The sequence below is a fragment of the Oncorhynchus keta genome, chromosome 37, assembly GCF_023373465.1.
Source record: "Oncorhynchus keta strain PuntledgeMale-10-30-2019 chromosome 37, Oket_V2, whole genome shotgun sequence".
Classification (NCBI taxonomy): domain Eukaryota; kingdom Metazoa; phylum Chordata; class Actinopteri; order Salmoniformes; family Salmonidae; genus Oncorhynchus; species Oncorhynchus keta.
This window is the reverse complement of record NC_068457.1, coordinates 20892862-20916433: the sequence shown is the minus strand read 5'-3', so window position 1 is coordinate 20916433 and position 23572 is coordinate 20892862. Positions and strand designations below refer to the sequence as shown.

The window sequence follows — 23572 nt, the reverse complement described above, 5'->3', positions numbered from 1 at the left end:
ATTCGCATAGATCCCCTTGATCAGTTGACAATTTAACTAATGTAGTTGAATTTGGACTGGAGCACTGTCCACCACTGATGGACTTATGCTAACCAGTGACTAATAACAGATCTCCGTGATCAAGGCAGGAATATCCTTTTCGTTTAGTTGACCGGACCCATTTTTATTTCACAACGGTGTCAGATTGTGTAGGATGGGGAGTGTGTGTGTCTGGCAACGTATATTCTGCGTCGCATAAGGCTTCCCTGTGCCATTGTTTGTGTGAGCGGCTAAATTTAAATTAGTGTGGTACCTTGAGATTATCAAATGTCTCCAGTTAACATGTCTCCCGCCTTCATGGAGCAGGGGTGTGTGCCCGTCCGCCCTTTCCTAAGGCTTTAAAGGCTTCTCCATGGTTCCCAGCCGAAACCGTTAAGAAGAGTTCGTGCATATTATAACGATATATATTTTTTTCTTTCTTTTGGGGATTTTTCTTGAGGCAAGCCGGAGTCTACGCCATTTCGTCGTGACTGGTCAGTATGGATTCTGCAGGAAAGTCTGTCATTCAAAGTGTATTCATACACTTTATTTTAACTGAAATACTGCACCAAACAGCGTAGTTAATGTCGCGTTTACATTTTTGTTCAGTGTCCATGTAAAGTGTTGGCCCCATGTTTAATGAAAAAATAAAATATCCTAGAAATGTTCCATACACAAATTTGTTTCCATCCCTGTTTGAGAGCATTTCTCCTTTGCCAAGATAATCCATCCGCCTGACAGGTGTGGTATATCAAGAAGCTGATTAAACGCCATGATCATTACACAAGGGCACCTTGTGCTGGGAACAATAAAATGCCATTTTAAAATGTGCCGTTTTGTCACACAACACAGGGCCACATATGTTTTGAGGGAGCGTGTAATTGCCATGCTGACTGCAGGGATGTCCACAAGAGCTGCTGCCAGAGAACTTAATGTTAATTTCTCTACCATAAGAGCCTATTTCTGCTGTGATGCAATTACGATGGCACACAGAGGCCAAATTGAGCTCGTACTGGCTTTCCGTGTACCACTCTGCGCTGTTCGGCGAACCACAAGGAGTATGAATGCCCAGACTTCTGCAGAGGCCATATCACTGTAAATACTGCACGGCCAATGCAGATGGTGGCTTGTCCATGCATCGTATCGCCATTAAGCCCCTCCATTGTCCTCCATCCGGGCCACACCGCAGACATGGCATCGTGTGGGTGTGTGGTTTACTGATGTCAATGTTGTGAAGAGTGCCTCGTGGTGGTGGGGTTATGGTATGGGCAGGCATGAGCTACGGAAAACGAAAACAATTGCATTTTATCGATGGCAATTTGAATTCACAGAGATACCGTGACGAGATCCTGAGGCCCATTGTTGTGCCATTCATCTGCCGCCATCACCTCATGTTTCAGCATTATAATGCACAGCCTCATTCCACAAGGATCTGTACACAATTCTTGGAAGCTGAAAATTTCCAAGTTCTTCCATGGCCAGCATACTCACCAGACATGTCACCCATTGAGCATGTTTGGGATGCTCTGGATTGACATTCATGATAGCGTGCGCCAGTTCCCGCCAATATCCAGCAACTTTGCACAGCCATTTGAGGAGTGGGACAACATTCCACAGGCCACAATCAACAGCCTGATCAACTCAATGTGAAGGAGACGTCGCACTGTGTGGTAAATGGTGGTCGCACCAGATACTGACTGGTTTTCTGATCCATGACAACAGATGCATATCTGTATTCCCAGTCATGTGAAGTCCATATATTAAGGCCTAATTCATTTATTTAAATTGACTGGTTTCCTTATGAACTGTAACTCAGTAAATCATTTTAAATTGTTGTGTTCATGTTTTTCTTTATGAAATTGCGTGACTAAGATCTCCATGGCAAAAACGTCAATTAATGACAGTTTTTCAAGCTAAGATCTTTATACGGGAGTACATGAGCACACATTTGATTTTTCCTAACAGTTTGGCTTGGCGCCAGTCGATATGAAGCAGGGGTGTCAAATACACTGCACACGGGTGGTTTGAGTAAATGTATTTAATATACAAACTTAATATATTAATATACTTTTATTACTAAAACCATCAACTGTAGAAATGATAATGGACCTACATGAATTTATTGGCTCTCCAGTTCGCAGAATCACAAATGAAGTCTAGACAGTCAAACTCCAAAAACAATGAAAATGAGTTTGACATCCCTGTCCTAAATAATAAATACATGCACACCTCCCCAAACATGTTGATGACATACTACTGCCCTAGCTCTCAAAAACATTTCTGTGTGTGTGGTTTTCAGCAGTTTCAGCAGTGTTTTAACAAGTTTTGCAAAATATGTTCATATGCCCCTTATCTTTCATATTGGCAAGAAAGAATCTTCCAAATAAAAAAAGATGGACTTCGTGCAGCAGTTTTGCACAGATCAACAAACTGTCTCCAGTTGACAAACTATACTTCCTCAGATTACAAACAGGTGTTCATTCGGGGATGCTAGACTGCTAATTAGCATAGGTGGCCACTTATTTCTTCCGTAAACAAGTGATATGGCCATGTGGGAACATTAACCCTAAAAAGGTGTGTAGTAATTTAAACTTTTTAAAATGATATATTTATATATGAAAGATGCGTTATGTCGACACAACCATACCGCAAGTGATGCGTGTTAATGTTAGAGCAAGCGCCGGGGCTCTGAACAAAACTTCCCGGGTCAGAAGATACTATCGTGAATAGGCCCGAAAGTAGTTGGCGCCTATGAATGGGGTACTACTGCCCATTCTTTCGTGTGTGTGTGAGCGAGCTTCCGATAGCCTGCGTTATTCGGGTTTGTAGAATGAACACAGCTGGAAGACCGTTCAGATGCTGTATGATTCTGTTTGGTCTTTCCCATGCGGTAAATCCATGATCTACTACTCATAGACCACCTGACCAGTTAAGTCTCTCCACTTCCCTCTCCTTAACTGGGCTGTCTCATATTGCTTGTTTACTCTGTGGCCCTACGACTCCGACTGTTTGTTTGGATAAGAGTGACTTAAGAGTTGCGTGCCAATATTAGTCACACTCCTAAGTGGTGTCCGGCCAATATAATATCCCTTCTCTTATGACGTCGGGTAAGTCAGAGATGACACCCCCAGAACCAGACTGTTCCAGCAATGTTTTATGGACCACCTTCCCTCAAACGTCTATTTCTCCAGTTCCTTGAATGTCCCAACACGCTAGAACAGGAAATGGGGTTAAGTGTACTGTATGTCAACAAGGTGTTTTGAAGTGATATGTTAATCACTAAGGGTCCAACTAAGGCAGTGGTGTAGGATCATATTGGAATGCGGCCAACGTTACCATTAGAAGTAGTGTGATGGAAATGTTCCCAGAAGGCTTTGCTCTTTGGTTGTTCCAGTTGGGATTTAACAGGGACTATTTCTGGGCTGTGGGGTCGTTCTTTTGAAAGTTGCTGGTGCATCGTCACTTTGTTCTTGCCTCTCATTTTTCCTGATACTGTTCTTTGGTTTGTGGTGTATCTGTGTGGGTGGGGGAGCATGTGTTGCTCCATGCTGGCCATGGCATGTGCACGCTCTTCCCCTCAGCCTGTTCAGACAAGCCTGGTGTGTGTGCATGTTTGCTGCTCTTTCCCCTATGCCCATCCAAACAAGCCTGTACTTTATATAGGTCTTCTCTCTCTAGCTAGAGTATGTGGTCTAGGCTGTTCCCTTCTCTAACAAGACTGTCTCTCTCTATGGGTGCGTCTAAATGGTCTGTAGTGGCTTTCCTTCTACTCCAGTTTAAATATGTTACCATAGGCTCTGCTTTCACCTGTTACTATATGTCAGTGGGAATAAAGGAAAGGAGACAAGGAGAGGAACCACTTCAGATTATTGATTCACCCGTTGAGTGCAGCGACGCTAGTGTTCAGGTGTCAATATGCGGGAGTTTTTATAGAACACACACACACCCACCCACACACACACTGTGGGTTTGGAATCAGAGGAATCAAACCAAAGGTAGTATCTAAGTGTATATTTGGCCTGCCCTGTGCTAAATATATACATGTCTCTCTCAACTGTATGTGTATTGTTAAGCAGAGAGACTTTCAAGAGGTTAGCTAAGGAAGTCTGATGTGGTAGGAACGCTGTCATTGTGTGGGGGATTTAGCTGATTTTATGTATCTGTCAATGACATGTGTATGTTCTCTCTAGGTGTATCCCATGCCAGGGTGGTGTCTGTGTCCCCTGGCCCTCTGCTCCGTGTGGAGGGCCAACCTGTCTCACTGCGTTGTGATGTCACTGACTATGAGGGGCCCAGGGAGCAGGATTTTGATTGGACCATGCAGCAGGGAGAGGCGGGGTCTATCCATGTAATCTCCACCTTCGAACCAAAGTACTCTGATGTGTCGCTAAGCGACCGGGTGGCCAGTGGTGACCTGAGCGTGGTGCGGCTGGGGGACAGCGTGGTGGAGCTGAGGATACGGGAAGTGAGGTCTTCAGACAGCGCCACGTACCTCTGCAGTACACCCAGTACGGACTCTGTCTTCAGCGGGAACTACGACGCAGGGGTGACTCTCAAAGGTGGGTCAGACACGAGTATGAGAGACTTATAGACTGTCTTAACCATCAGTGTGGAATCACCGTATATCCATTTAGGAGAACTGTATTAACTTCAAACTAGATTAGTCAGACCTCCATTATGACTTCTAGTTTACATGCTGAGGTTGGCTGGTTGTGAAGACCCATACAGCGCGTGTGTGTTCATGTCCTCTTGCTGTGATTGTGGTTCGTGTGATCTATTGAACACGGCTCATATCCCTTGCTTACACATGGCTCGCTCTCTTAAGCTGGTGTGTTTGTCAGACCACACACGCGTGTCTGCTTATATACTGTACAGTACACTTACATGGACACAGCTGCACTTTCCTTAGATGGACTGGTTCAGGATCAGCTATGTAACTTTTAACCCCAATTATGCTAATCTGCTTTGGGGAGGGAAAACCGGTTCCTAGATCTGCTGCTTTGGGGAAACACTAGTGAGAGGTGATCAAGTGTTGATTTCACTCATGTTCACACATGTTCAGTCTTCTAACACACACACACACACACACACACACACACACACACACACTTGGAGAGCAGATGCCAGATGGGTGTATTTATCTCATGTCAAATGGGGGTTGTTATTTCTGTTGAGCTGACTGTTGCCCTGTTCTGAACAGTCTGTCTGAATGAGCTGAGGGAGAGGAAAAGAAAGAGGCTTAGTGGTGAATTGTGCTGACGAGGAGAGCTGGAACAGGTAGAGGGGTGAGATTATATTGTAAAATCTAAGTGCTCTTGAACTAGTAGGTGATTATTATTTATTTTTATTTAATTTTTTTTTTTTTTTAGTGCTGCTTGTAGCCGTGCTGTAAAACAATGTTTCATGGTGGTGTAGTTGAACTAGTAGACGGTTTGTATACACAGTACAGTGAGATCCATTGATGTAACACCATGTAGTGTAAATGAGTTTACTCTGGTATGAAGAGTCACCTGTGTAGGTGAGGCAGTCTACTGACCTCTCCTATGGGTGTGTCGACACAAACCGCATTCTCCACCAACACTTTCAGTTTTGTGTTTGCTTGACTCGCTTGTCTATCATTTTTTTCCTTCCAACTAAAGTGGCCTTGACATGTATACGGTGCATTCGAAAAGTATTCAGACCCCTTGACTTCTTCCACATTTTGTTACGTTACAGCCTTATTCTAAAATTGATGAAGTGTTTTTTTTTCCTCAATCTACACGTTACCCCATAATGACAAAGCAAAAACTGTTTTTTCATATTTATTTTCACGTGTGTGTGTATACAGTTGAAGTCGGAAGTTTACATGCACCTTAGCCAAATACATTAAAATCCAGTTTTTCACAATTCCTGACATTTTAATACAAGTAAAGATTCCCTGTCTTAGGTCAGTTAGGAATAGCACTTTATTTTAAGAATGTTGAATGTCAGAATAATCGTGTTATTTATTTCATCACATTCCCAGTGGGTCAGAAGTTTACATTATACTCAATTCGTATTTGGTTGCATTGCCTTAAACTATTTAAACTTGGGTCAAACGTTTCGGCTAGCCTTCCACAAGCTTCCCACAATAAGTTGGGTGAATCTTGGCCCATTCCTCCTGACTGAGCTGGTGGAACTGAGTCAGGTTTGTGGGCCTCTTTGCTTGCACACGCTTTTTCAGTTCTGCCCACAAATTTTCTATAGGATTGAGGTCAGGGCTTTGTGATGGCCACTCCAATACCTTGACTTTGTTGTCCTTAAGCCATTTTGCCACAACTTTGGAAGCATGCTTGGGGTCATTGTCCATTTGGAAGACCCATTTGCAAGCAAGCTTTAACTTACTGACTGATGTCTTGATGCTGCTTCAATATATCCACATAATTTGCCTCCCTCGTGATGCCATCTATTTTGTGAATTGTACCAGTCCCTCCTGCAACAAAGCACCCCCACAACATGATGCTGCCACCCCGTGCTTCACGGTTGGGATGGTGTTCTTTGGCTTGCAAGCCTCTCCTTTTCCTCCAAACATAACGATGGTCATTATGGCCAAACAGTTCTATTTTTGTTTCCATCAGATCAGAGGACATTTCTCCAAAAGTACCATCTTTGTCCCCATGTGCAGTAGCAAACCGTAGTCTGGCTTTTTATGGTGGTTTTGGAGCAGTGGCTTCTTCCTTTCTGAGCGGCCTTGCAGGTTATGTCGATATAGGACTTGTTTTACTGTGGATATAGATACTTTTATACCTGCTTCCTCCAGCATCTTCACAAGGTCCTTTGCTGTTCTGGGATTGGTTTGCACTTTTCGCACCAAGTACGTTCATCTCTAGGAGAGAGAACGCGTCTCTTTTCTGAGCGGTATGATGGCGATGTTGTCCCATGATGTTTATACTTGCGTACTATTGTTTGTGCAGATGAATGTGGTACCGTCAGGCATTTGGAAATTGCTCCAAGGATGAACTCCCAAGAAGTCTACAATTTAAAAAAAAAATATTATTATTATTATTATTATTTTATTTTTTTTTCCCCCTGAGGTCTTGGCTGATATCTTTTGATTTTTCCCATGATGTCAAGCAAAGAGGCACTGAGTTTGAATGTAGGCCTTGAAATACATCCACAGGTACACCTCCAATTGACTCAAATGATGTCAATTGGCCTATCATAAGCTTCTAAAGCCATGACATTTTTCTGAGATTTTCCAAGCTGTTTAAAGGCAGTCTACTTAGTGTATGTAAACGTCTGACTCACTGGAATTGTGATAGTGAAATAATCTGTCTGTAAACAATTGTTGGAAAAATTACTTGTCATGCACAAAGTAGATGTCCTAACCGACTTGCCAAAACTGTAGTTTGTTAACAAGACATTTGTGGACCCCACCTCTTTAAGGAATACCTAGGATAGGATAAAGTAATCCTTCTCACCCCCCTTAAAAGATTTAGATGCACTATTGTAAAGTGGCTGTTCCACTGGATGTCACAAGGTGAATGCACCAATTTGTAAGTCGCTCTGGATAAGAGCGTCTGCTAAATGACTTAAATGTAATGTAAATGTTAAATGTGGAGTGGTTGAAACACTTAGGTTGTAGTCATTAACTCGTTTATGTAAACTTCTGACTTCAACTGTGTAATATATGTGTGTGTGTGTGGAAACGGGATGCACCTGAGCTCAATTTCAAGTCTCATAACAAAGAGTCTGAATACTTATGCAAATATAGTATTTCTGTTTTTTTATATATATAAAAATGGAAATACCTTATTTGCATAAGTATTCACTCTTTGTCATGAGACTTAAATTTGAGCTCAGGTGCGTCCTGTTTCCATTGATCATCCTTGATGTTTCTACAACTTGATAGGATTCCACCTGTGGTAAATTAAATTGATTGGCCATGTCTGTATAAGGTCCTACAGTTGACCGTGCATGTCAGAGGAAAAACTAAGCCATAAGTTCGATGGAATTGTCTGTAGAGCTCTTGAGACGGGATTGTGTTGAGCCACAGATCTGGGGAAGGGTACCAATACATTTCTGCAGCACTGAAGGTCCGCAGGAACACATGGAAGAAGTTTTTGGAACCACCAAGACTCTTCCTGTGCCGGGTGGCCAGCTCTATCGGGGAGAAGGGCCTTGGTCAGGGAGGTGACCAAGAACCTGATGGTCACTCTGACAGCGCTCCAGATTTCCTCTGTGTAGATGGGAGAACCTTCTCTGTAGCACTCCAACAATCAGGCCTTTATGGTTGAGTGGCCAGACAGAAGCCACTCCTCAGTAAAAGGCACATGACCGCCTGCATGGAGTTTGTCAAAAGGCACCGAAAGACACTCCGATCATGAGAAACAAGATTCTCTGGTCTGATGAAACCAAGATTGAACTCTTTGGCCTGAATGCCAAGCATCATGTCTGGAGGACACCTGGCACCATCCCTACAGTGAAGCATGGTGGTGGTGGCAGCAGCATGCTGTGGGGATGTTTATCAGCGGCAGGGACTGAGGGACTAGTCAAGATGAACTGAGCATAGTAGAGAGATCCTTGAAAACCAGCTCCAGAGTGCTCAGGACCTCAGACTGGGGGCAAAGGTTTACCTTCCATCAGGACAATGACCCTAGGCACACAGCCAAGACTACACAGGAGTGGTTTCGGGACAAGTCTCAATGTCCTTGAGTGGCCCAGCCAGAGCCCATATTGAACCCGATTTGAACATCTTTGCAGAGACGTGAAATGGCTGTGCAGCAACGCTCCCCATCCAACCTGACAGAGCTTGAGGATCTGCATGGGACCAACTCCCCAAATACAGGTGTGCTGAGCTTGAGGCATCATAGCCTCAAGTCTTCTAGGGTATGTAGATTGAGGGAAACAAACGATTGAATCCATTATAGAATAAGACTCTAACGTAACAAAATGTGCAAAAGTAAAGTGTTCTGAATACTTCAGAATGCACTGTACTCACACACACACCACTGACAATTCTTTGCTCCCGCCCTGAACAGGCTGAATGCTGCTTCTGCTATGACAACTGTTCATGATCCACTGAATGGCTTTCAGCACATTCAACATTAATAATGGCTTTCTGACAGGAATATAGACAGGAATATGTTTAGCTAGTGGGGGGTGTTTAACTGATGAGTGTGACCGTGATTTGGCAGCTCCAGGACACTAAGTCCAATATCAAAGACTTGGTAGAATGGCAGCTTACTGAGCTTAGAGTAAGAAAGTTAATCAGAATATGAACACTTCAAAGCACAGTATCATTCTTGTTTAGAGGCTGAGGGAGTGAGGAAGAGGGTAAGAGGGAGTGAGATGAACAGACATTGCGACAGGCATACACTGCCTGTCTCTCGCTCTTTCTCGCTCGCCCCCCTATTTCTCTTCTGTTTATTCAGCTGTGAGGTTCAGAGTAAACAGGGCTTCTCTCTCCTCTGATGTGATTATCAAATCTAAACCCTCCTTACACATACTGTTGACAGCAGCACCCCCCCCATTACACCCCTCACTGACAGCCTAAACTGTGTGTGTGTGTTGGAGTGGGGGGGTTAGGGAAAGGGGCAGATAAGGAAGATGCACATATGTAAGCTTTACATCGGTATTATATTTTTCATGGATTATAAAAGAAGTAATGACTCTTGGCGATGAAGATGAACGAACATGATGAAATGTTGTTGGCTTACTGCAACATCTGTTAGCGTTCTCTGTCACTATGACATTTAACATGCAGTAAAGAACCACGTCGCTGTAGTGAAGCAGCAAATGAACGACGCTAGGAATGTGTGTAATTGTCTGTCCTTTCCCTACAGTCATTGCTAACACCCTGAAGGTGGCCCCGGAGGCCCCAGAGCCCGTGGTCCCCGAGGGTGGCGACATCACCCTCTCCTGCAACGTGACCCGCCACTTCACTGATCCCACCTACCTGTCTGTCACCTGGTCGCTACGGAGACCAGGTATCCCATTGGTGGACATCCTGACCGTTGGCCCAGATGGGGATGTGGTCACAGGAAGTGCTTCCGCCCAGCGCTACGCTGACGGAGGGCTCCGATTGGCTATTCGCAGAGATGGGGCGTTTGGATTGGTTGTTGCCGGGGTGACGCAGGCTGATGCAGGGATGTACGTGTGCACGGGGAGGGAATGGATTCACGAGGAAGGGGATCAGTGGAAGAACATTGTGGAGAAGGCTGTGGAGATGGGAGCTGTGGCAGTCACACCTACAGGTAAAGGGGATGGGGTGTGTTTTGTATGTACTTTAGCGTGTGAAACATTCACCCGATCCTAAATCTTTCCCGTTTGACCTTAACCCCGAGATATTTGGAGATCTGTACGGTCTGGATTGGTATAAGCAGTGCAATGGAGCTTCCACAATATGGCTTCCACCTTACAGACGTAAAAATATCGAAGGGTTAGGACCAGCTGAGAGAGAGGGATCTGGGGGATGGTCGAGTGGTTTCTATGGCCCCAACTTTGTTTTAGCCTAGCAGCATTTCTTTGTGTTGGAGAGGCTCTTGACCTAGAGATCCATCTCAGGCCCTCCCCCTGTCAGGCCTTTATCCCTGGGTGTATGAGGAACCCCTGACACACACAGTGGTTGCCTGGGACACCATATCCCCCGAAACCTCTCCTACATGGTGAGTGATTTTAAAATGGGGTGAGAGACTGAGGGACTAGCTCAGCAGGAAGACAACATCCTTTACATGCTGTATCTAAGTACAGACTAGTGTAGCCATGCAGCCACTATTGACTGTCTACTGAGATGCTAAAGTAAAGAGGATTGGAGAAGTCTAACAGGGGCCTTTGTCCTGGCTCTCTTGTCTAAATATGCATAGTGAAGTCATCTTACCTACCAGATATCCCAGTCTCCGATAGTAGCAGTATCCAGGACTTAATTTGAGAAATATAACCCCCTCAAAATGGTTTCACTTCTGTTCAGTCTCTGGAGTCATGAGTTGTATCATGTTTTAATTTGACTTTTCCTTCCATAGCTTTGAAACTCTTAACTTTTAGCCTAAATCATTCTTGGCGTATATTCACTTTTAATTGTTACTCATTTATACTTGACATTTTGTGGGTTCTAAAGCTTTTGAAATTGGCTTTTTAATAAATAGTAATCCTTGATCTTCTATATGTGGGTCTTTCAACTTCTCACTGTTGGTTCTTTTGATCTGGATGGTTTTAATCAAGTTTTCCATGTTGAATCCCTTCTACTCTGTCTTCTCTTGATGTGTAGAGTACTTGTGTCTCCATATCCAACTGTGCTGGAGTGTTCTCTATTTTCACCATATTGCTTCTACTTATCCAACCGGTCCAGTTCTACAGGTGTCTAGCAGTTAGGACCTAGGGGTTGTTTCCTTGTTTATTGGTTCTAACGGCAGCCATTTTGTCTTCTCCCTGCGCCTTCCAGCTCGTTCCCTGTCTGTTGTGGCCAAGTCCAACACCACGCTCAACATGGACGACACCCTGACCCTCACCTGCCTGGTCTCCGCGGGTAACTTGGCCTCCCTGGCCCTGGAGGTCACCTGGCTTGTGGACGGACGCACAGCGGTCAGCCTGGGCCGCGATGGGGTGGTCTCAAACGGGTCCCCCTCGGTGGGGCTGGAGCGGACAGGGCCAGGGGAGTTTAGGCTGGTGGTGAGGGGGGTAAGGGGGTCTGACAAGGGGATGTACTCCTGTAGGGTCCGGGCCTGGGTCGGAGGAGGAGGAGGAAGATGGTACCAGGCTGCAGAGAAGACCTCCAACCCAGTACAAGTTCTAGTCACACAGATCAGTGAGTGAAAGTGCTGTTAAAATATCTACTGTATCTTTTTCAGGTCTTGAAATGCAGTCCAACCAAGATTACCATATCTAACATACTATTAATAGCATTGGCCTCTCACTAGGCTTACTTTGAACACACATGCTTCACCATGGCAGTACATTAGTGATGCCTTGTCCTACACAGGAACGTCATCCCTCTAAGTTTGGTATAGATTTTCATGTCCTTATTGGCCAGTGGTTCTCAACTGGTTTTTCCTCGGGACCCAAATTGAATCATGTTGTCTCAGTCCCGACCCAATATTCTCATCGTGAAAAGAATTGACAAAATACAATCTGGATTTTTTTAAATGTTATATAGATAGTACATGTAGCAATTATATGAAAAGGGAACAACATTCCAACCTCCTCATTGTCATTAATTAAATCTTGCCCTATATTCATGATGAAGAATGTTAATGATAGGTTTGGATTTCTGAACTTTAAATGTTGTTAATCATTTGTTGTAATATAGACCTGAGGAGTGTCATAGCTGAGGGGCTACACCAGAAGTTGGTGGTTGAGCTTGGAATGTACTGAGTGTAGGGAAAATGATCACGTGGCAGGCATTGATAAGGGGAGAGAGCCATGGATTAGTGATGGAAAGGGGCCCAGGTCACGCTAAGTGAGAAATAAAAGTTTATGGCCCGTATCACTTAGTTTCCTGCCTAGCAAGAAAGATACAATGTTTGCTCAGATGTGTAGGGGTAAGCTCAACAGAGGAGAAAGGGTTTAATATCACTGTTTGTGTGAAGTATCTTTGTCTAATGCAGCTGTATTGGCCCTCTGGGAAGAATAAACTTGGTTTGAGCTTTTTATAGTGAGTTTTTACACTGAAAATTAAAACCTAACAGTAGTAAACTCACTGGTTTGAGACTTCCAAAATAGCATTGCTTATAGAGTTTTATATTGACACTCTGAAGAAACCTCCTGTGACCCAAATTTGCGTCGCGATCCAGCAGTTGAGAATCGCTGCTTTAGGCTACGTGTTGTATTTCTGTGTGAGGAAATGCCATAAAGTCCATTGGGTTAGCATGATAATAAGCAACCCCACTGATCCTAGTGTATGAAACCATGTTAGAATTCAGATCTTGAATGCTCCACACAGCAGCTGTTGGTGCTGCAGTAGCTGTGGGGTTAAATCTGCTCTGGAACTAGGTCTGCCTGGTGCTGGTTCTCTAGAGTCCCAAACCTGACGCTCCTCTGGCACACACACACACACCGCTGTGCAGTGAAAACGGTCATGGAGGAAAGGAATGTGTAGCCAGAGTGTAGGAGTTCCCCTCTAGTACCACAGAGCCCTACACCAACGGACTCACCAACCGAATGTAGGTGTTGGTGGATACTAGATGTCTGTTTTCTGTCTGCCATTGTGCATGTTGAGAGAAGTGCCCTGGGTTAAGCCTAGTGGGAGAGGGGCGTAGGCAAGGCCAGACATCAATGGAAGAGGAACTGTGCCTACGTCTGAAAGACAGACGCACGCACACACACCCAGACATTCACACTCGCACCCAAATCCCATGAAATTCAGACCTACTACACTGAGGAAATGGTAGTATACAGTGCCTTCGGAAAGTATTCAGACCACTTGACTTTTTCCACATTTTGTTACGCAACAGCTTTATTCTAAAATTGATTTAAATAAAAAAAAGCTTCTTAGCAATCTACACACCATGACAAAGCAAAAACATGGTTTTAGAAATGTTTGTACATTTATTATACATTAAAAATACCTTATGTAAATAAGTATTCAGACCCTTTGAGCAAAGTACAGAGAGATCCTTGTTGAAAACCTGCTCCAGAGCTCTCATTACCTCCAGACCTAGGTTGAAGGTTCATCTTCCATCTGGACAATGACCTTAAGCACACAGCCAAGACAACACAGGACAAACCAGGAGTGGCTTAGGGACAAATCTCAATGTCCTTGAGTAGCCCAGCCAGAGCCTTGACTTAAACCTGATCGAACATCAATGGAGAGACGTGAAAATAGCTGTGCATCAACGCTCCCCATACAACCTGACAGAGCTGAAAATAGCTGTGCATCAACGCTCCCCATACAACCTGACAGAGCTGAAAATAGCTGTGCATCAACGCTCCCCATACAACCTGACAGAGCTGAAAATAGCTGTGCATCAACGCTCCCCATACAACCTGACAGAGCTGAAAATAGCTGTGCATCAACGCTCCCCATACAACCTGACAGAGCTGAACATAGCTGTGCATCAACGCTCCCCATACAACCTGACAGAGCTGAACATAGCTGTGCATCAACGCTCCCCATACAACCTGACAGAGCTGAACATAGCTGTGCATCAACGCTCCCCATACAACCTGACAGAGCTGAACATAGCTGTGCATCAACGCTCCCCATACAACCTGACAGAGCTGAAAATAGCTGTGCATCAACGCTCCCCATACAACCTGACAGAGCTGAACATAGCTGTGCATCAACGCTCCCCATACAACCTGACAGAGCTGAACATAGCTGTGCATCAACGCTCCCCATACAACCTGACAGAGCTGAAAATAGCTGTGCATCAACGCTCCCCATACAACCTGACAGAGCTGAAAATAGCTGTGCATCAACGCTCCCCATACAACCTGACAGAGCTGAAAATAGCTGTGCATCAACGCTCCCCATACAACCTGACAGAGCTGAAAATAGCTGTGCATCAACGCTCCCCATACAACCTGACAGAGCTGAAAATAGCTGTGCATCAACGCTCCCCATACAACCTGACAGAGCTGAACATAGCTGTGCATCAACGCTCCCCATACAACCTGACAGAGCTGAAAATAGCTGTGCATCAACGCTCCCCATACAACCTGACAGAGCTGAAAATAGCTGTGCATCAACGCTCCCCATACAACCTGACAGAGCTGAAAATAGCTGTGCATCAACGCTCCCCATACAACCTGACAGAGCTGAACATAGCTGTGCATCAACGCTCCCCATACAACCTGACAGAGCTGAAAATGGCTGTGCATCAACGCTCCCCATACAACCTGACAGAGCTGAAAATAGCTGTGCATCAACGCTCCCCATACAACCTGACAGAGCTGAAAATAGCTGTGCATCAACGCTCCCCATACAACCTGACAGAGCTGAAAATGGCTGTGCATCAACGCTCCCCATACAACCTGACAGAGCTGAAAATGGCTGTGCATCAACGCTCCCCATACAACCTGACAGAGCTGAAAATGGCTGTGCATCAACGCTCCCCATACAACCTGACAGAGCTGAAAATAGCTGTGCATCAACGCTCCCCATACAACCTGACAGAGCTGAAAATAGCTGTGCATCAACGCTCCCCATACAACCTGACAGAGCTGAAAATAGCTGTGCATCAACGCTCCCCATACAACCTGACAGAGCTGAAAATAGCTGTGCATCAACGCTCCCCATACAACCTGACAGAGCTTGAAAGGATCTTCCCGAGAAGAATGGGAGAAACTCTCAAAATACAGGTTTGCCAAACTTGTAGCGTTATACCCAAAAAGAATCGAGGCTGTAATCGCTGGCGAAGGTGCTTCAACAAAGTACCGAGTAAAGGGTCTGAATACTTATGTAAATGTGATATTTGTTTATTTGTTTTTGCTCATTTATAAAAAATATATCTAAATAGCTAAATACCCCATAATGCTTTGTCATTATGTGGTATTGTGTGTAAATTGAGGGGGGGACTATTTAATACATTTTAGAGTAATGCTGTAACCCAACAAAATGTGGAAAAAGACCAGGGGTCTGAATACTTTCTGAATGCACTGTATGTAGTAACGTGCGCACACACACTCTATCCAGGATACGACTATAAACCTCTGTCCAACAGTATAGGTGTAGTATAAAGAGTTGGAAGTCACTGTGTCCTTCTAATCCCCTACGGAGCTGCAGAGGGGGCTAGCTACCCTGGTGCGTCTTTCCTTGACTGATTGGTACTATTCTTTGACTCTACATCTGCAGTCCATCACAACAATAGTTACTGTATGTCACAATGATGACAGAAGCATGACACACACACACACACACCACAGGTGGCACCTTAGTTGTGGAGGACGGGCTCATAGTAATCACTGGAACGGATTCAAAGGATTGGTAACATAAACATGGTTTCCAAGTGTTTATCATTTCATTTATTCAATTCCAGTCATTATTACAAAACTTTCAATGAGGATGACTGATCTATAACTCACATTTCTACGTGAATTTGGTCTTTTCGCCCAAAAAGTGACATGTTAAAACATTAAGTTGCTGTTCTTCCTCCGTCCTACAAACCCCCTGTGGTGTTAGTGCTGTGTCACCTCTCCCATACAATCACCCAGAGTCACCATAGAGTTCAATGGGTTCTCTCCAGTGGAGGCTCCTGAGAGGAGGGGGAGGACCATCCTCAGTGAGTTTCATAAAAATAAACCGTTAAACATGAATGTTACACTTTTTAGATAAAACGATACAAAATATATCCACCAAATCATTGATTTAAACATTGTTTTGTAATGAAAGTCTACAGTAGCCTCAGCAGCACTCTGTAGGGTAGCACCATGGTGTACGAATGATTCACACCCTAGATCAGCTAGATGCAGGCAAGAGTGTGGAAGGTGGTATTGAATGCGTCACTGTCTCTCACCTTGATTACAAAAAATGACCTCGACCTGCGCACCTATGTTGACTTCCAGTCATAGGCTAGGTTGTGGCAAACTCATGATGGGGATAGGGAAGATTAGAGTATCATGTAGTAGCCTAAACCTATCAATGTTACATTGAGCTGGGTGAATCCAATATGCTGTAACAGAAAATAAGGCGCTTCGATCATTTAATAAATGATCATTCTCCCTCATCATAAACGGCACCGACCACCACTGGTTCTCTCTCCATGTCACCTTCATGTCGGAGTCAGGCTTCAGGATGCTCAGAGGCTGCTTTCAGCTGAGGGAGTGGAGGAAAAGTGATGGAGGGTGTTGACAGGGTGGAGACTGAGTGGAGGAATGCACTCTGGGTCATATCTGGTTCAACACAGACACACACCAGTGAAACCAGAGACCCTCCGATGAAGGCCGGAGCTTCTTGGCAGTGGAGAGGGTCCTCTGAGAACATTCCTTGGAACATGCTTAGTCCCTTTTCTTTCTCTCTCGCTCTCCTTTTCTCTCGCCTCGCTCATCCATCTGTCTCTGTCGTCACTCCAGATAGAACACCTGCTTGCTCTGTCCTAATAATTAAATCTCCCCTTGGCGTTTTAGTTTATGTTCCTGTGTGTCCCTATATTAGGTGTGTGTGTGCAGACACGTGCGCTTGGGTGTGTCTTATTATTTATCGGCACCAATGTTGAACTATTTTCATGAAATATACAGCATTTCATTAGTTCCGTCTGGTTTGTGTGGTCGTCTGTATGAACAGGTGACCTCTAGAGACGTTCACTAACGTACTAGAGTTCAGATGGTCAGGTAGTTCCTGTCTGTTGTAAGTGAATGGTATCTCTTTGGTAACACACCAAAACACTTGAAAACGGAGCAGAACTCCACACTCAAATGTCACACACTGTGTCTCACTCTTAGCTCCCAGGGAAACATGGTGACTGAAGTATATTGTTCCCTTACTGTACGAGGTCAAAGTACAACACTTTATGTTCTTACCTGAACTTTGTTCTGACGTAAGATTGAATGACCTATTTCAAGCACAGGCCAGGCTGTGTTTACCGTTGACACTCTAGACCTGTATTAACAGTGAGTCTCACACACCCCCCCCAGAGATATCTGGCAGTTAACACTGCGTCAGCTTGCCCATGATGACACAACCCTAAGACAGGTCTGATCCAAACAAATCAATTGAAACGCAAACTGGTTTTATCAGAGCTTTTAATCAACTGAAATGTCCTCTGAAGTGTCTGTCTGTTTAGCGAATGTGTGTGTGCTTGTAGTTTTTTTTATAGGTCACACTCTTTAAGGCAAGCAAGCACATAATCCTGCATATGGTTAGTTTGTAGATCAGTGGTTGTCAATCCCTATGCTGTGCTAGGCTATACCCAAACCATGTCTGTTTTTCAATACAACCTTTCAAGTAAACAGAACTGTGGTTCTAGCGAGAGTGCATAGCATCCCAGTGTTTAGCCACAACCACAACCCAGCAGTAGGTCCATATAATTACATGCATATATGTATGAATAACATTTAATGTATTCTACATCTCTATGGTCCATACCAACCAGTTGGGAACCACAGCCAGGCTAATGGAAACCTAGTGCTATTTGGTTTCAAAATGTGCATTAGTCTTTTGTTTTTGTTGAGGGCCATTACCTTCTTCATCAGAGCAGAGTAGTGTTCTTCAGTGCCTGATATCAGCTCTACTGGGTGGACTAGATTTCAGCTTTCTATTCCCTTAACAAATGGCTCTGGAACTCTTGTCCTGTGCATAATGCCTCAGTTTAAACGGTCTTGGGTAAGTAGGGGTGGGTGGGTGTGCACCTGTGTACTTGTGTGGGCACATGATTTTGTTCAAATGTATGTTTCGTTCCATTTGTAGGCCATTAGCAGGAAATGTGTTTGAGTCGTTCTGCAGTGTCTTCCTTTGGTCTATTAATGGAGCTACGGTGTGTGTGTGTGTGTGTGTGTGAGAGAGAAAGGGGGATGAAAGCGGAGGAATGGGCATATGGGTAATTGGCGAGGATTCTCTCCTCACAAAGGAAGGAGGATTTTCACAGATGATCTTGTGATGATCCTCACAGCAGTGTAGCAGATGGTGACAGTGATTCAGCCCCTGTGACGTCCAAATGACACAACGTGGAAAACCCACGAACACACACACACACACACACACACGCACTAATCGAGAGCAAGGAATATGTGTGTTCCCTGTTCATTGGAGCATAAAGGGACAATCTGTAGACTAGAGGTCTGACTGAGATACCAGCCCCATCACCTACTGAGACCCCACACACACTCCGCTACTGACACTTAACATTTACATAATTTAAGTCATTTAGCAGACGCTCTTATCCAGAGCGACTTACAAATTGGTGCATTCACCTTATGACATCCAGTGGAACATTGATACACTGTGTCTGTGGTGTGTAAAAGCCTCGGTCGTTTCACACTGATACACTGTTTGAGAAGCCTGACTGCCCCATTTGCGTGCACACACACACACACACACACTAGGAATGGGGTTTAAAAATAATTTCACTATTCGAATAGTATCATGAATTTGTCAGATATCCAGATATTCGTAATACAAAAAGTATTATTTATTTATTGCTTAAGTTTTTAACCTGAGCACCGCTGTGGGAAGGAGAGAGGCTGATGCTCTGCTGAGGGGCCAGTGAGATGGGAGCTAGCGAGACGAGTACCCAAGGCAACACAACTACAGCCAAGACAGGCTACCGTGTAGAAGCAATTTATCATCCCATATATCAATACCTGTCTTGATTGCAGGAGCCTAGAAGCTAGCTAGCCAGCTATAGCTATCTAGGCTAATTGAGGCCATATGCTGTGCTTTCTCCCCAACCCGTTCAGATAAAACAGCCTACCTGTTGGATATTGCTACACATTGAGCCTCTTTGATTGGCCAACATAAACAACAAGCTACACACGTAAAGGCTACCGGTTGGCTACCAGTCTTTTATGGGGCGCATGTCATGAATTACATTAAAGTTTGTTTTGATTAAATTCATCATTTGAAAGGTCATGGTATAATAATGTCACATGGATATTTTACCTTGGAAAAATACTTTAAACACTTTCTCTGACAAAATTATTGCTCCCGATTATTTGAATACTAACGCCCGTTCGGATATTCAGATAACCATACACATCCCTAACACACACACACACACACACACCACCCATCGGATATTCAGATAACCGTGCACATCCCTAACGCGCACACACACCACCCATCGAATAGTTAGATAACCATAACCATACACATCCCTAACACACACACACACACACACATATGCCACCCATTGGATTCATGGCTACAGACAGGGAAGACATGGCTACCTTAGTGGATGTGGAGTGGCTTCCAGATTATTCATTTTTAACTGATCTGGTTCTGTATACAGTCAACATTACCGTGGATGTTATTTCACCATGTCCCTTTACTGACATTTAGAGTCTGTTTATTAATGTTTCTCGCTCTCTTCTCCCCCCCCCATCTTTCTGTCCCTCCCTCCAGAGCCTAATTTTGCAGTGACCCTTACCCCCTCGTCGACCCCGCAGGTCACAGGTGACCCCACAGAGCTGGCGTGTCATGTGACCAACATCACTCACTTCCTTGCAGGGGGCCGACTGGGCGTGGCCTGGGAGTACACACCACTTCCTGGTCCACCCGGCGACCGCCTGACAACCACACAGACCACCCTCCCTATTGGTTCCCTGGATGCCCATGGCAACCTGAAGTCTGGGACACTGTACCATGATAGGTTGGAGTCTGGTGCCATCGTTCTGACCCGAGTAGAGCCGGATACATTCAAGCTCCGCTTCCTACGCACACAGGTGTGTGTGTGTGTGTGTGTGTGTGTGTTTACCTCAAGCACAATCATTTGTTAGACACACAAGTTTGTATTAAAGCAAGAGCTGCTAACAAGGTGTGTGTGTGTGTGTGTGTGTGTGTACCATCAGGACGTGGACATGGGGGCGTATGCGTGCAGTGTGACAGCGTGGACTCCCTCTAGGCAGGGTGGAATGGAGGAGGCAGCAGAGTTCCTCACCCCCCCTCTGACCGTCCGATGGGAACCCAAACGTAAGTAGTGATGACGCTCTCATATCATCTCGCTCTTCTCCTCCCTCCTCCCTCCTTCTCTTTTGATGAAACCACCTGAATATAGCAATGTTGCTATTTAATACATTTGTCATTCTGCTATGTTCATTTGTTTTCTATGTGATGTGTTTGAGGTAATAAGGGACGTGTGTTCTGAATGGGAGTCCAAGCTAGAGGATGTAAAACATTACCATGTAACCATGGCTTGTTTCATGTTGGCTGCTCAACAGACATGGCAGAGGAAGTAGAGGCGCCAATGTACAGTGGGGCAAAAAAGTATTTAGTCAGCCACCAATTAAAAAGATGAGGCCTGTACTTTTCATCATAGGTACACTTCAACCATGACAGACAAAATTAGAAAAATCCAGAAAATCACATTGTATGATTTTTTTAATGAATTTATTTGCAAATTATGGTGGAAAATAAGTATTTGGTCAATTTTGATGTTTTTTTTTATTTGACCTTTATTTTTAACCAGGTAGGCTAGTTGAGAACAAGTTCTCATTTACAACTGCGACCTGGCCAAGATAAAGCATAGCAGTGTGAACAGACAACACAGAGTTACACATGGAGTAAACAATTAACAAGTCAATAACACAGTAGAAAAAAAAAGTCTATATACATTGTGTGCAAAAGGCATGAGGAGGTAGGCGAATAATTACAATTTAGCAGATTAACACTGGAGTGATAAATGATCAGATGGTCATGTGCAGGTAGAGATACTGGTGTGCAAAAGAGCAGAAAAGTAAATAAATATAAACAGTATGGGGATGAGGTAGGTAAAAATTGGGTGGGCTATTTACCGATGGACTATGTACAGCTGCAGCGATCGGTTAGCTGCTCAGATAGCAGATGTTTGAAGTTGGTGAGGGAGATAAAAGTCTCCAACTTCAGCGATTTTTGCAATTCGTCACAGGCAGCAGAGAACTGGAACGAAAGGCGGCCAAATGAGGTGTTGGCTTTAGGGATGATCAGTGAGATACATCTGCTGGAGCGTGTGTTACGGGTGGGTGTTGCCATCGTGACCAGTGAACTGAGATAAGGCGGAGCTTTACCTAGCATGGACTTGTAGATAACAAAAGTTTATCTCAATACTTTGTTAAATACCCTTTGTTGGCAATGGGTATAGAGAGGTCAGGGGTCAAACGTTTTCTGTAAGTCTTCACAAGGTTTTCACACTGTTGCTAGTATTTTGGCCCATATCTCCTCTAGAGCAGTGATGTTTTGTGGCTGTTGCTGGGCAACACTGACTTTCAACTCCCTCCAAAGATTTTCTATGGGGTTGAGATCTGGAGACTGGATAAGGCCACTCAAGGGCCTTGAAATGCTTCTTACGAAGCACTCCTTCGTTGCCCGGGCGGTGTCTTTGGGATCATTGTCATGCTGAAAGACCCAGCCACGTTTCATCTTCAATGCCCTTGCTGATGGAAGGAGGTTTTCACTCAAAATCTCACGATACATGGCCCCATTCATTCTTTCCTTTACACGGATCAGTTGTCCTGGTCCCTTTGCAGAAAAACAGCCCCAAAGCATGATGTTTCCATCCCCATGCTTCACAGTAGGTATGGTGTTCTTTGGATGCAACTCATCATTCTTTGTCCTCCAAACACGACGAGTTGAGTTTTTACCAAAAAGTTCTATTTTGGTTTCATCTGACCATATGACATTCTCACAATCTTCTTCTGGATCATCCAAATGCTCTCTAGCAAACTTCAGACGGGCCTGGACATGTACTGGCTTAAGCAGGGGGACACGTCTGGCACTGCAGGAGTTGAGTCCCTGGCGGCGTAGTGTGTTACTGATGGTAGGCTTTGTTACTTTGGTCCCAGCTCTCTGCAGGTCATTCACTAGGTCCCCCCGTGTGGTTCTGGGATTCTTGTGATCATTTTGGGGTGAGATCTTGCGTGGAGCCCCAGATCGAGGGAGATTATCAGTGGTCTTGTATGTCTTCCATTTACTAATAATTGCTCCCACAGTTGATTTCTTCAAACCAAGCTGCTTACCTATTGCAGATTCAGTCTTCCCAGCCTGGTGCAGGTCTACAATTTTGTTTCTGGTGTCCTTTGACAGCTCTTTGGTCTTGGCCATAGTGGAGTTTGGAGTGTGACTGTTTGAGGTTGTGGACCGGTGTCTTTTATACTGATAACAAGTTCAAACAGGTGCCATTAATACAGGTAACGAGTGGAGGACAGAGGAGCCTCTTAAGAAGTTACAGGTCTGTGAGAGCCAGAAATCTTGTTTGTAGGTGACCAAATACTTATTTTCCACCATAATTTGCAAATAAATTCATTAAAAATCCTATAATGTGATTTTCTGGATTTTTCTTCTTCTCATTTTGTCTGTCATAGTTGAAGTGTACCTATGATGACAATTACTGGCCTCGTCTTATTAAGTGGGAGAACTAGCACAATTGGTGGCTGACTAAATACTTTTTTGCCCCACTGTATGTCTGACAACAGGAAAGCCTTGTACCATGACACACCACAAGCCTAGGACACACACACACACACACACACACACACACACACACACACACAGAGAGACAGACGGATGCATCAGTCTCTAACATACCAGAGATGGTGTCAGTCAGTTTCGCATGTGACTATTTGTATTTATTTATTCCTGCCAAGGCAGCAGCTACTCTTCCTGGAGTCTGTCAAAATTAAGGCAGTTATACAATTTTAAAAACATTACAATACATTCACAGATTTCACAACACACGGTGTGCCCTCAGGCCCCTACTCCACCACTACCAGAACTACATTACAAAATCCATGTGTGCGTGTGTATGCATGTGGCTGTGCCTATGTTTGAGTTGCTTCACAGCCCCCCCCCCTGTTCCTTAAGGGGAATTTTTCTGTTTTTTTTAATCTAATTTTACTGCTTGCATGGGTTTGGTATTTTATTAGGATCCACATTAACTGTTGCTAAAGCAGCAGCTACTCTTCCTGGGGTCCACATGAAACATGACATAAAACAGGACAAGAATAGCTCAAGGACAGAACTATATACAATAGG

General features: G+C 44.4%; 1 protein-coding gene across 1 annotated transcript in view; it reads left to right on the top strand.

The window, feature by feature from the left end:
• The window catches only part of LOC118375940 (prostaglandin F2 receptor negative regulator-like), a 54736-nt gene that overhangs the window by 828 nt on the left and 30336 nt on the right, over positions 1-23572 (top strand). The window contains exons 2-6 of the mRNA XM_052499555.1: positions 4209-4577; positions 9822-10232; positions 11417-11779; positions 19970-20289; positions 20416-20536. Of these exons, the coding sequence (XP_052355515.1) occupies positions 4209-4577; positions 9822-10232; positions 11417-11779; positions 19970-20289; positions 20416-20536 (1584 nt within the window). The remainder of the gene's footprint in view (positions 1-4208; positions 4578-9821; positions 10233-11416; positions 11780-19969; positions 20290-20415; positions 20537-23572) is intronic.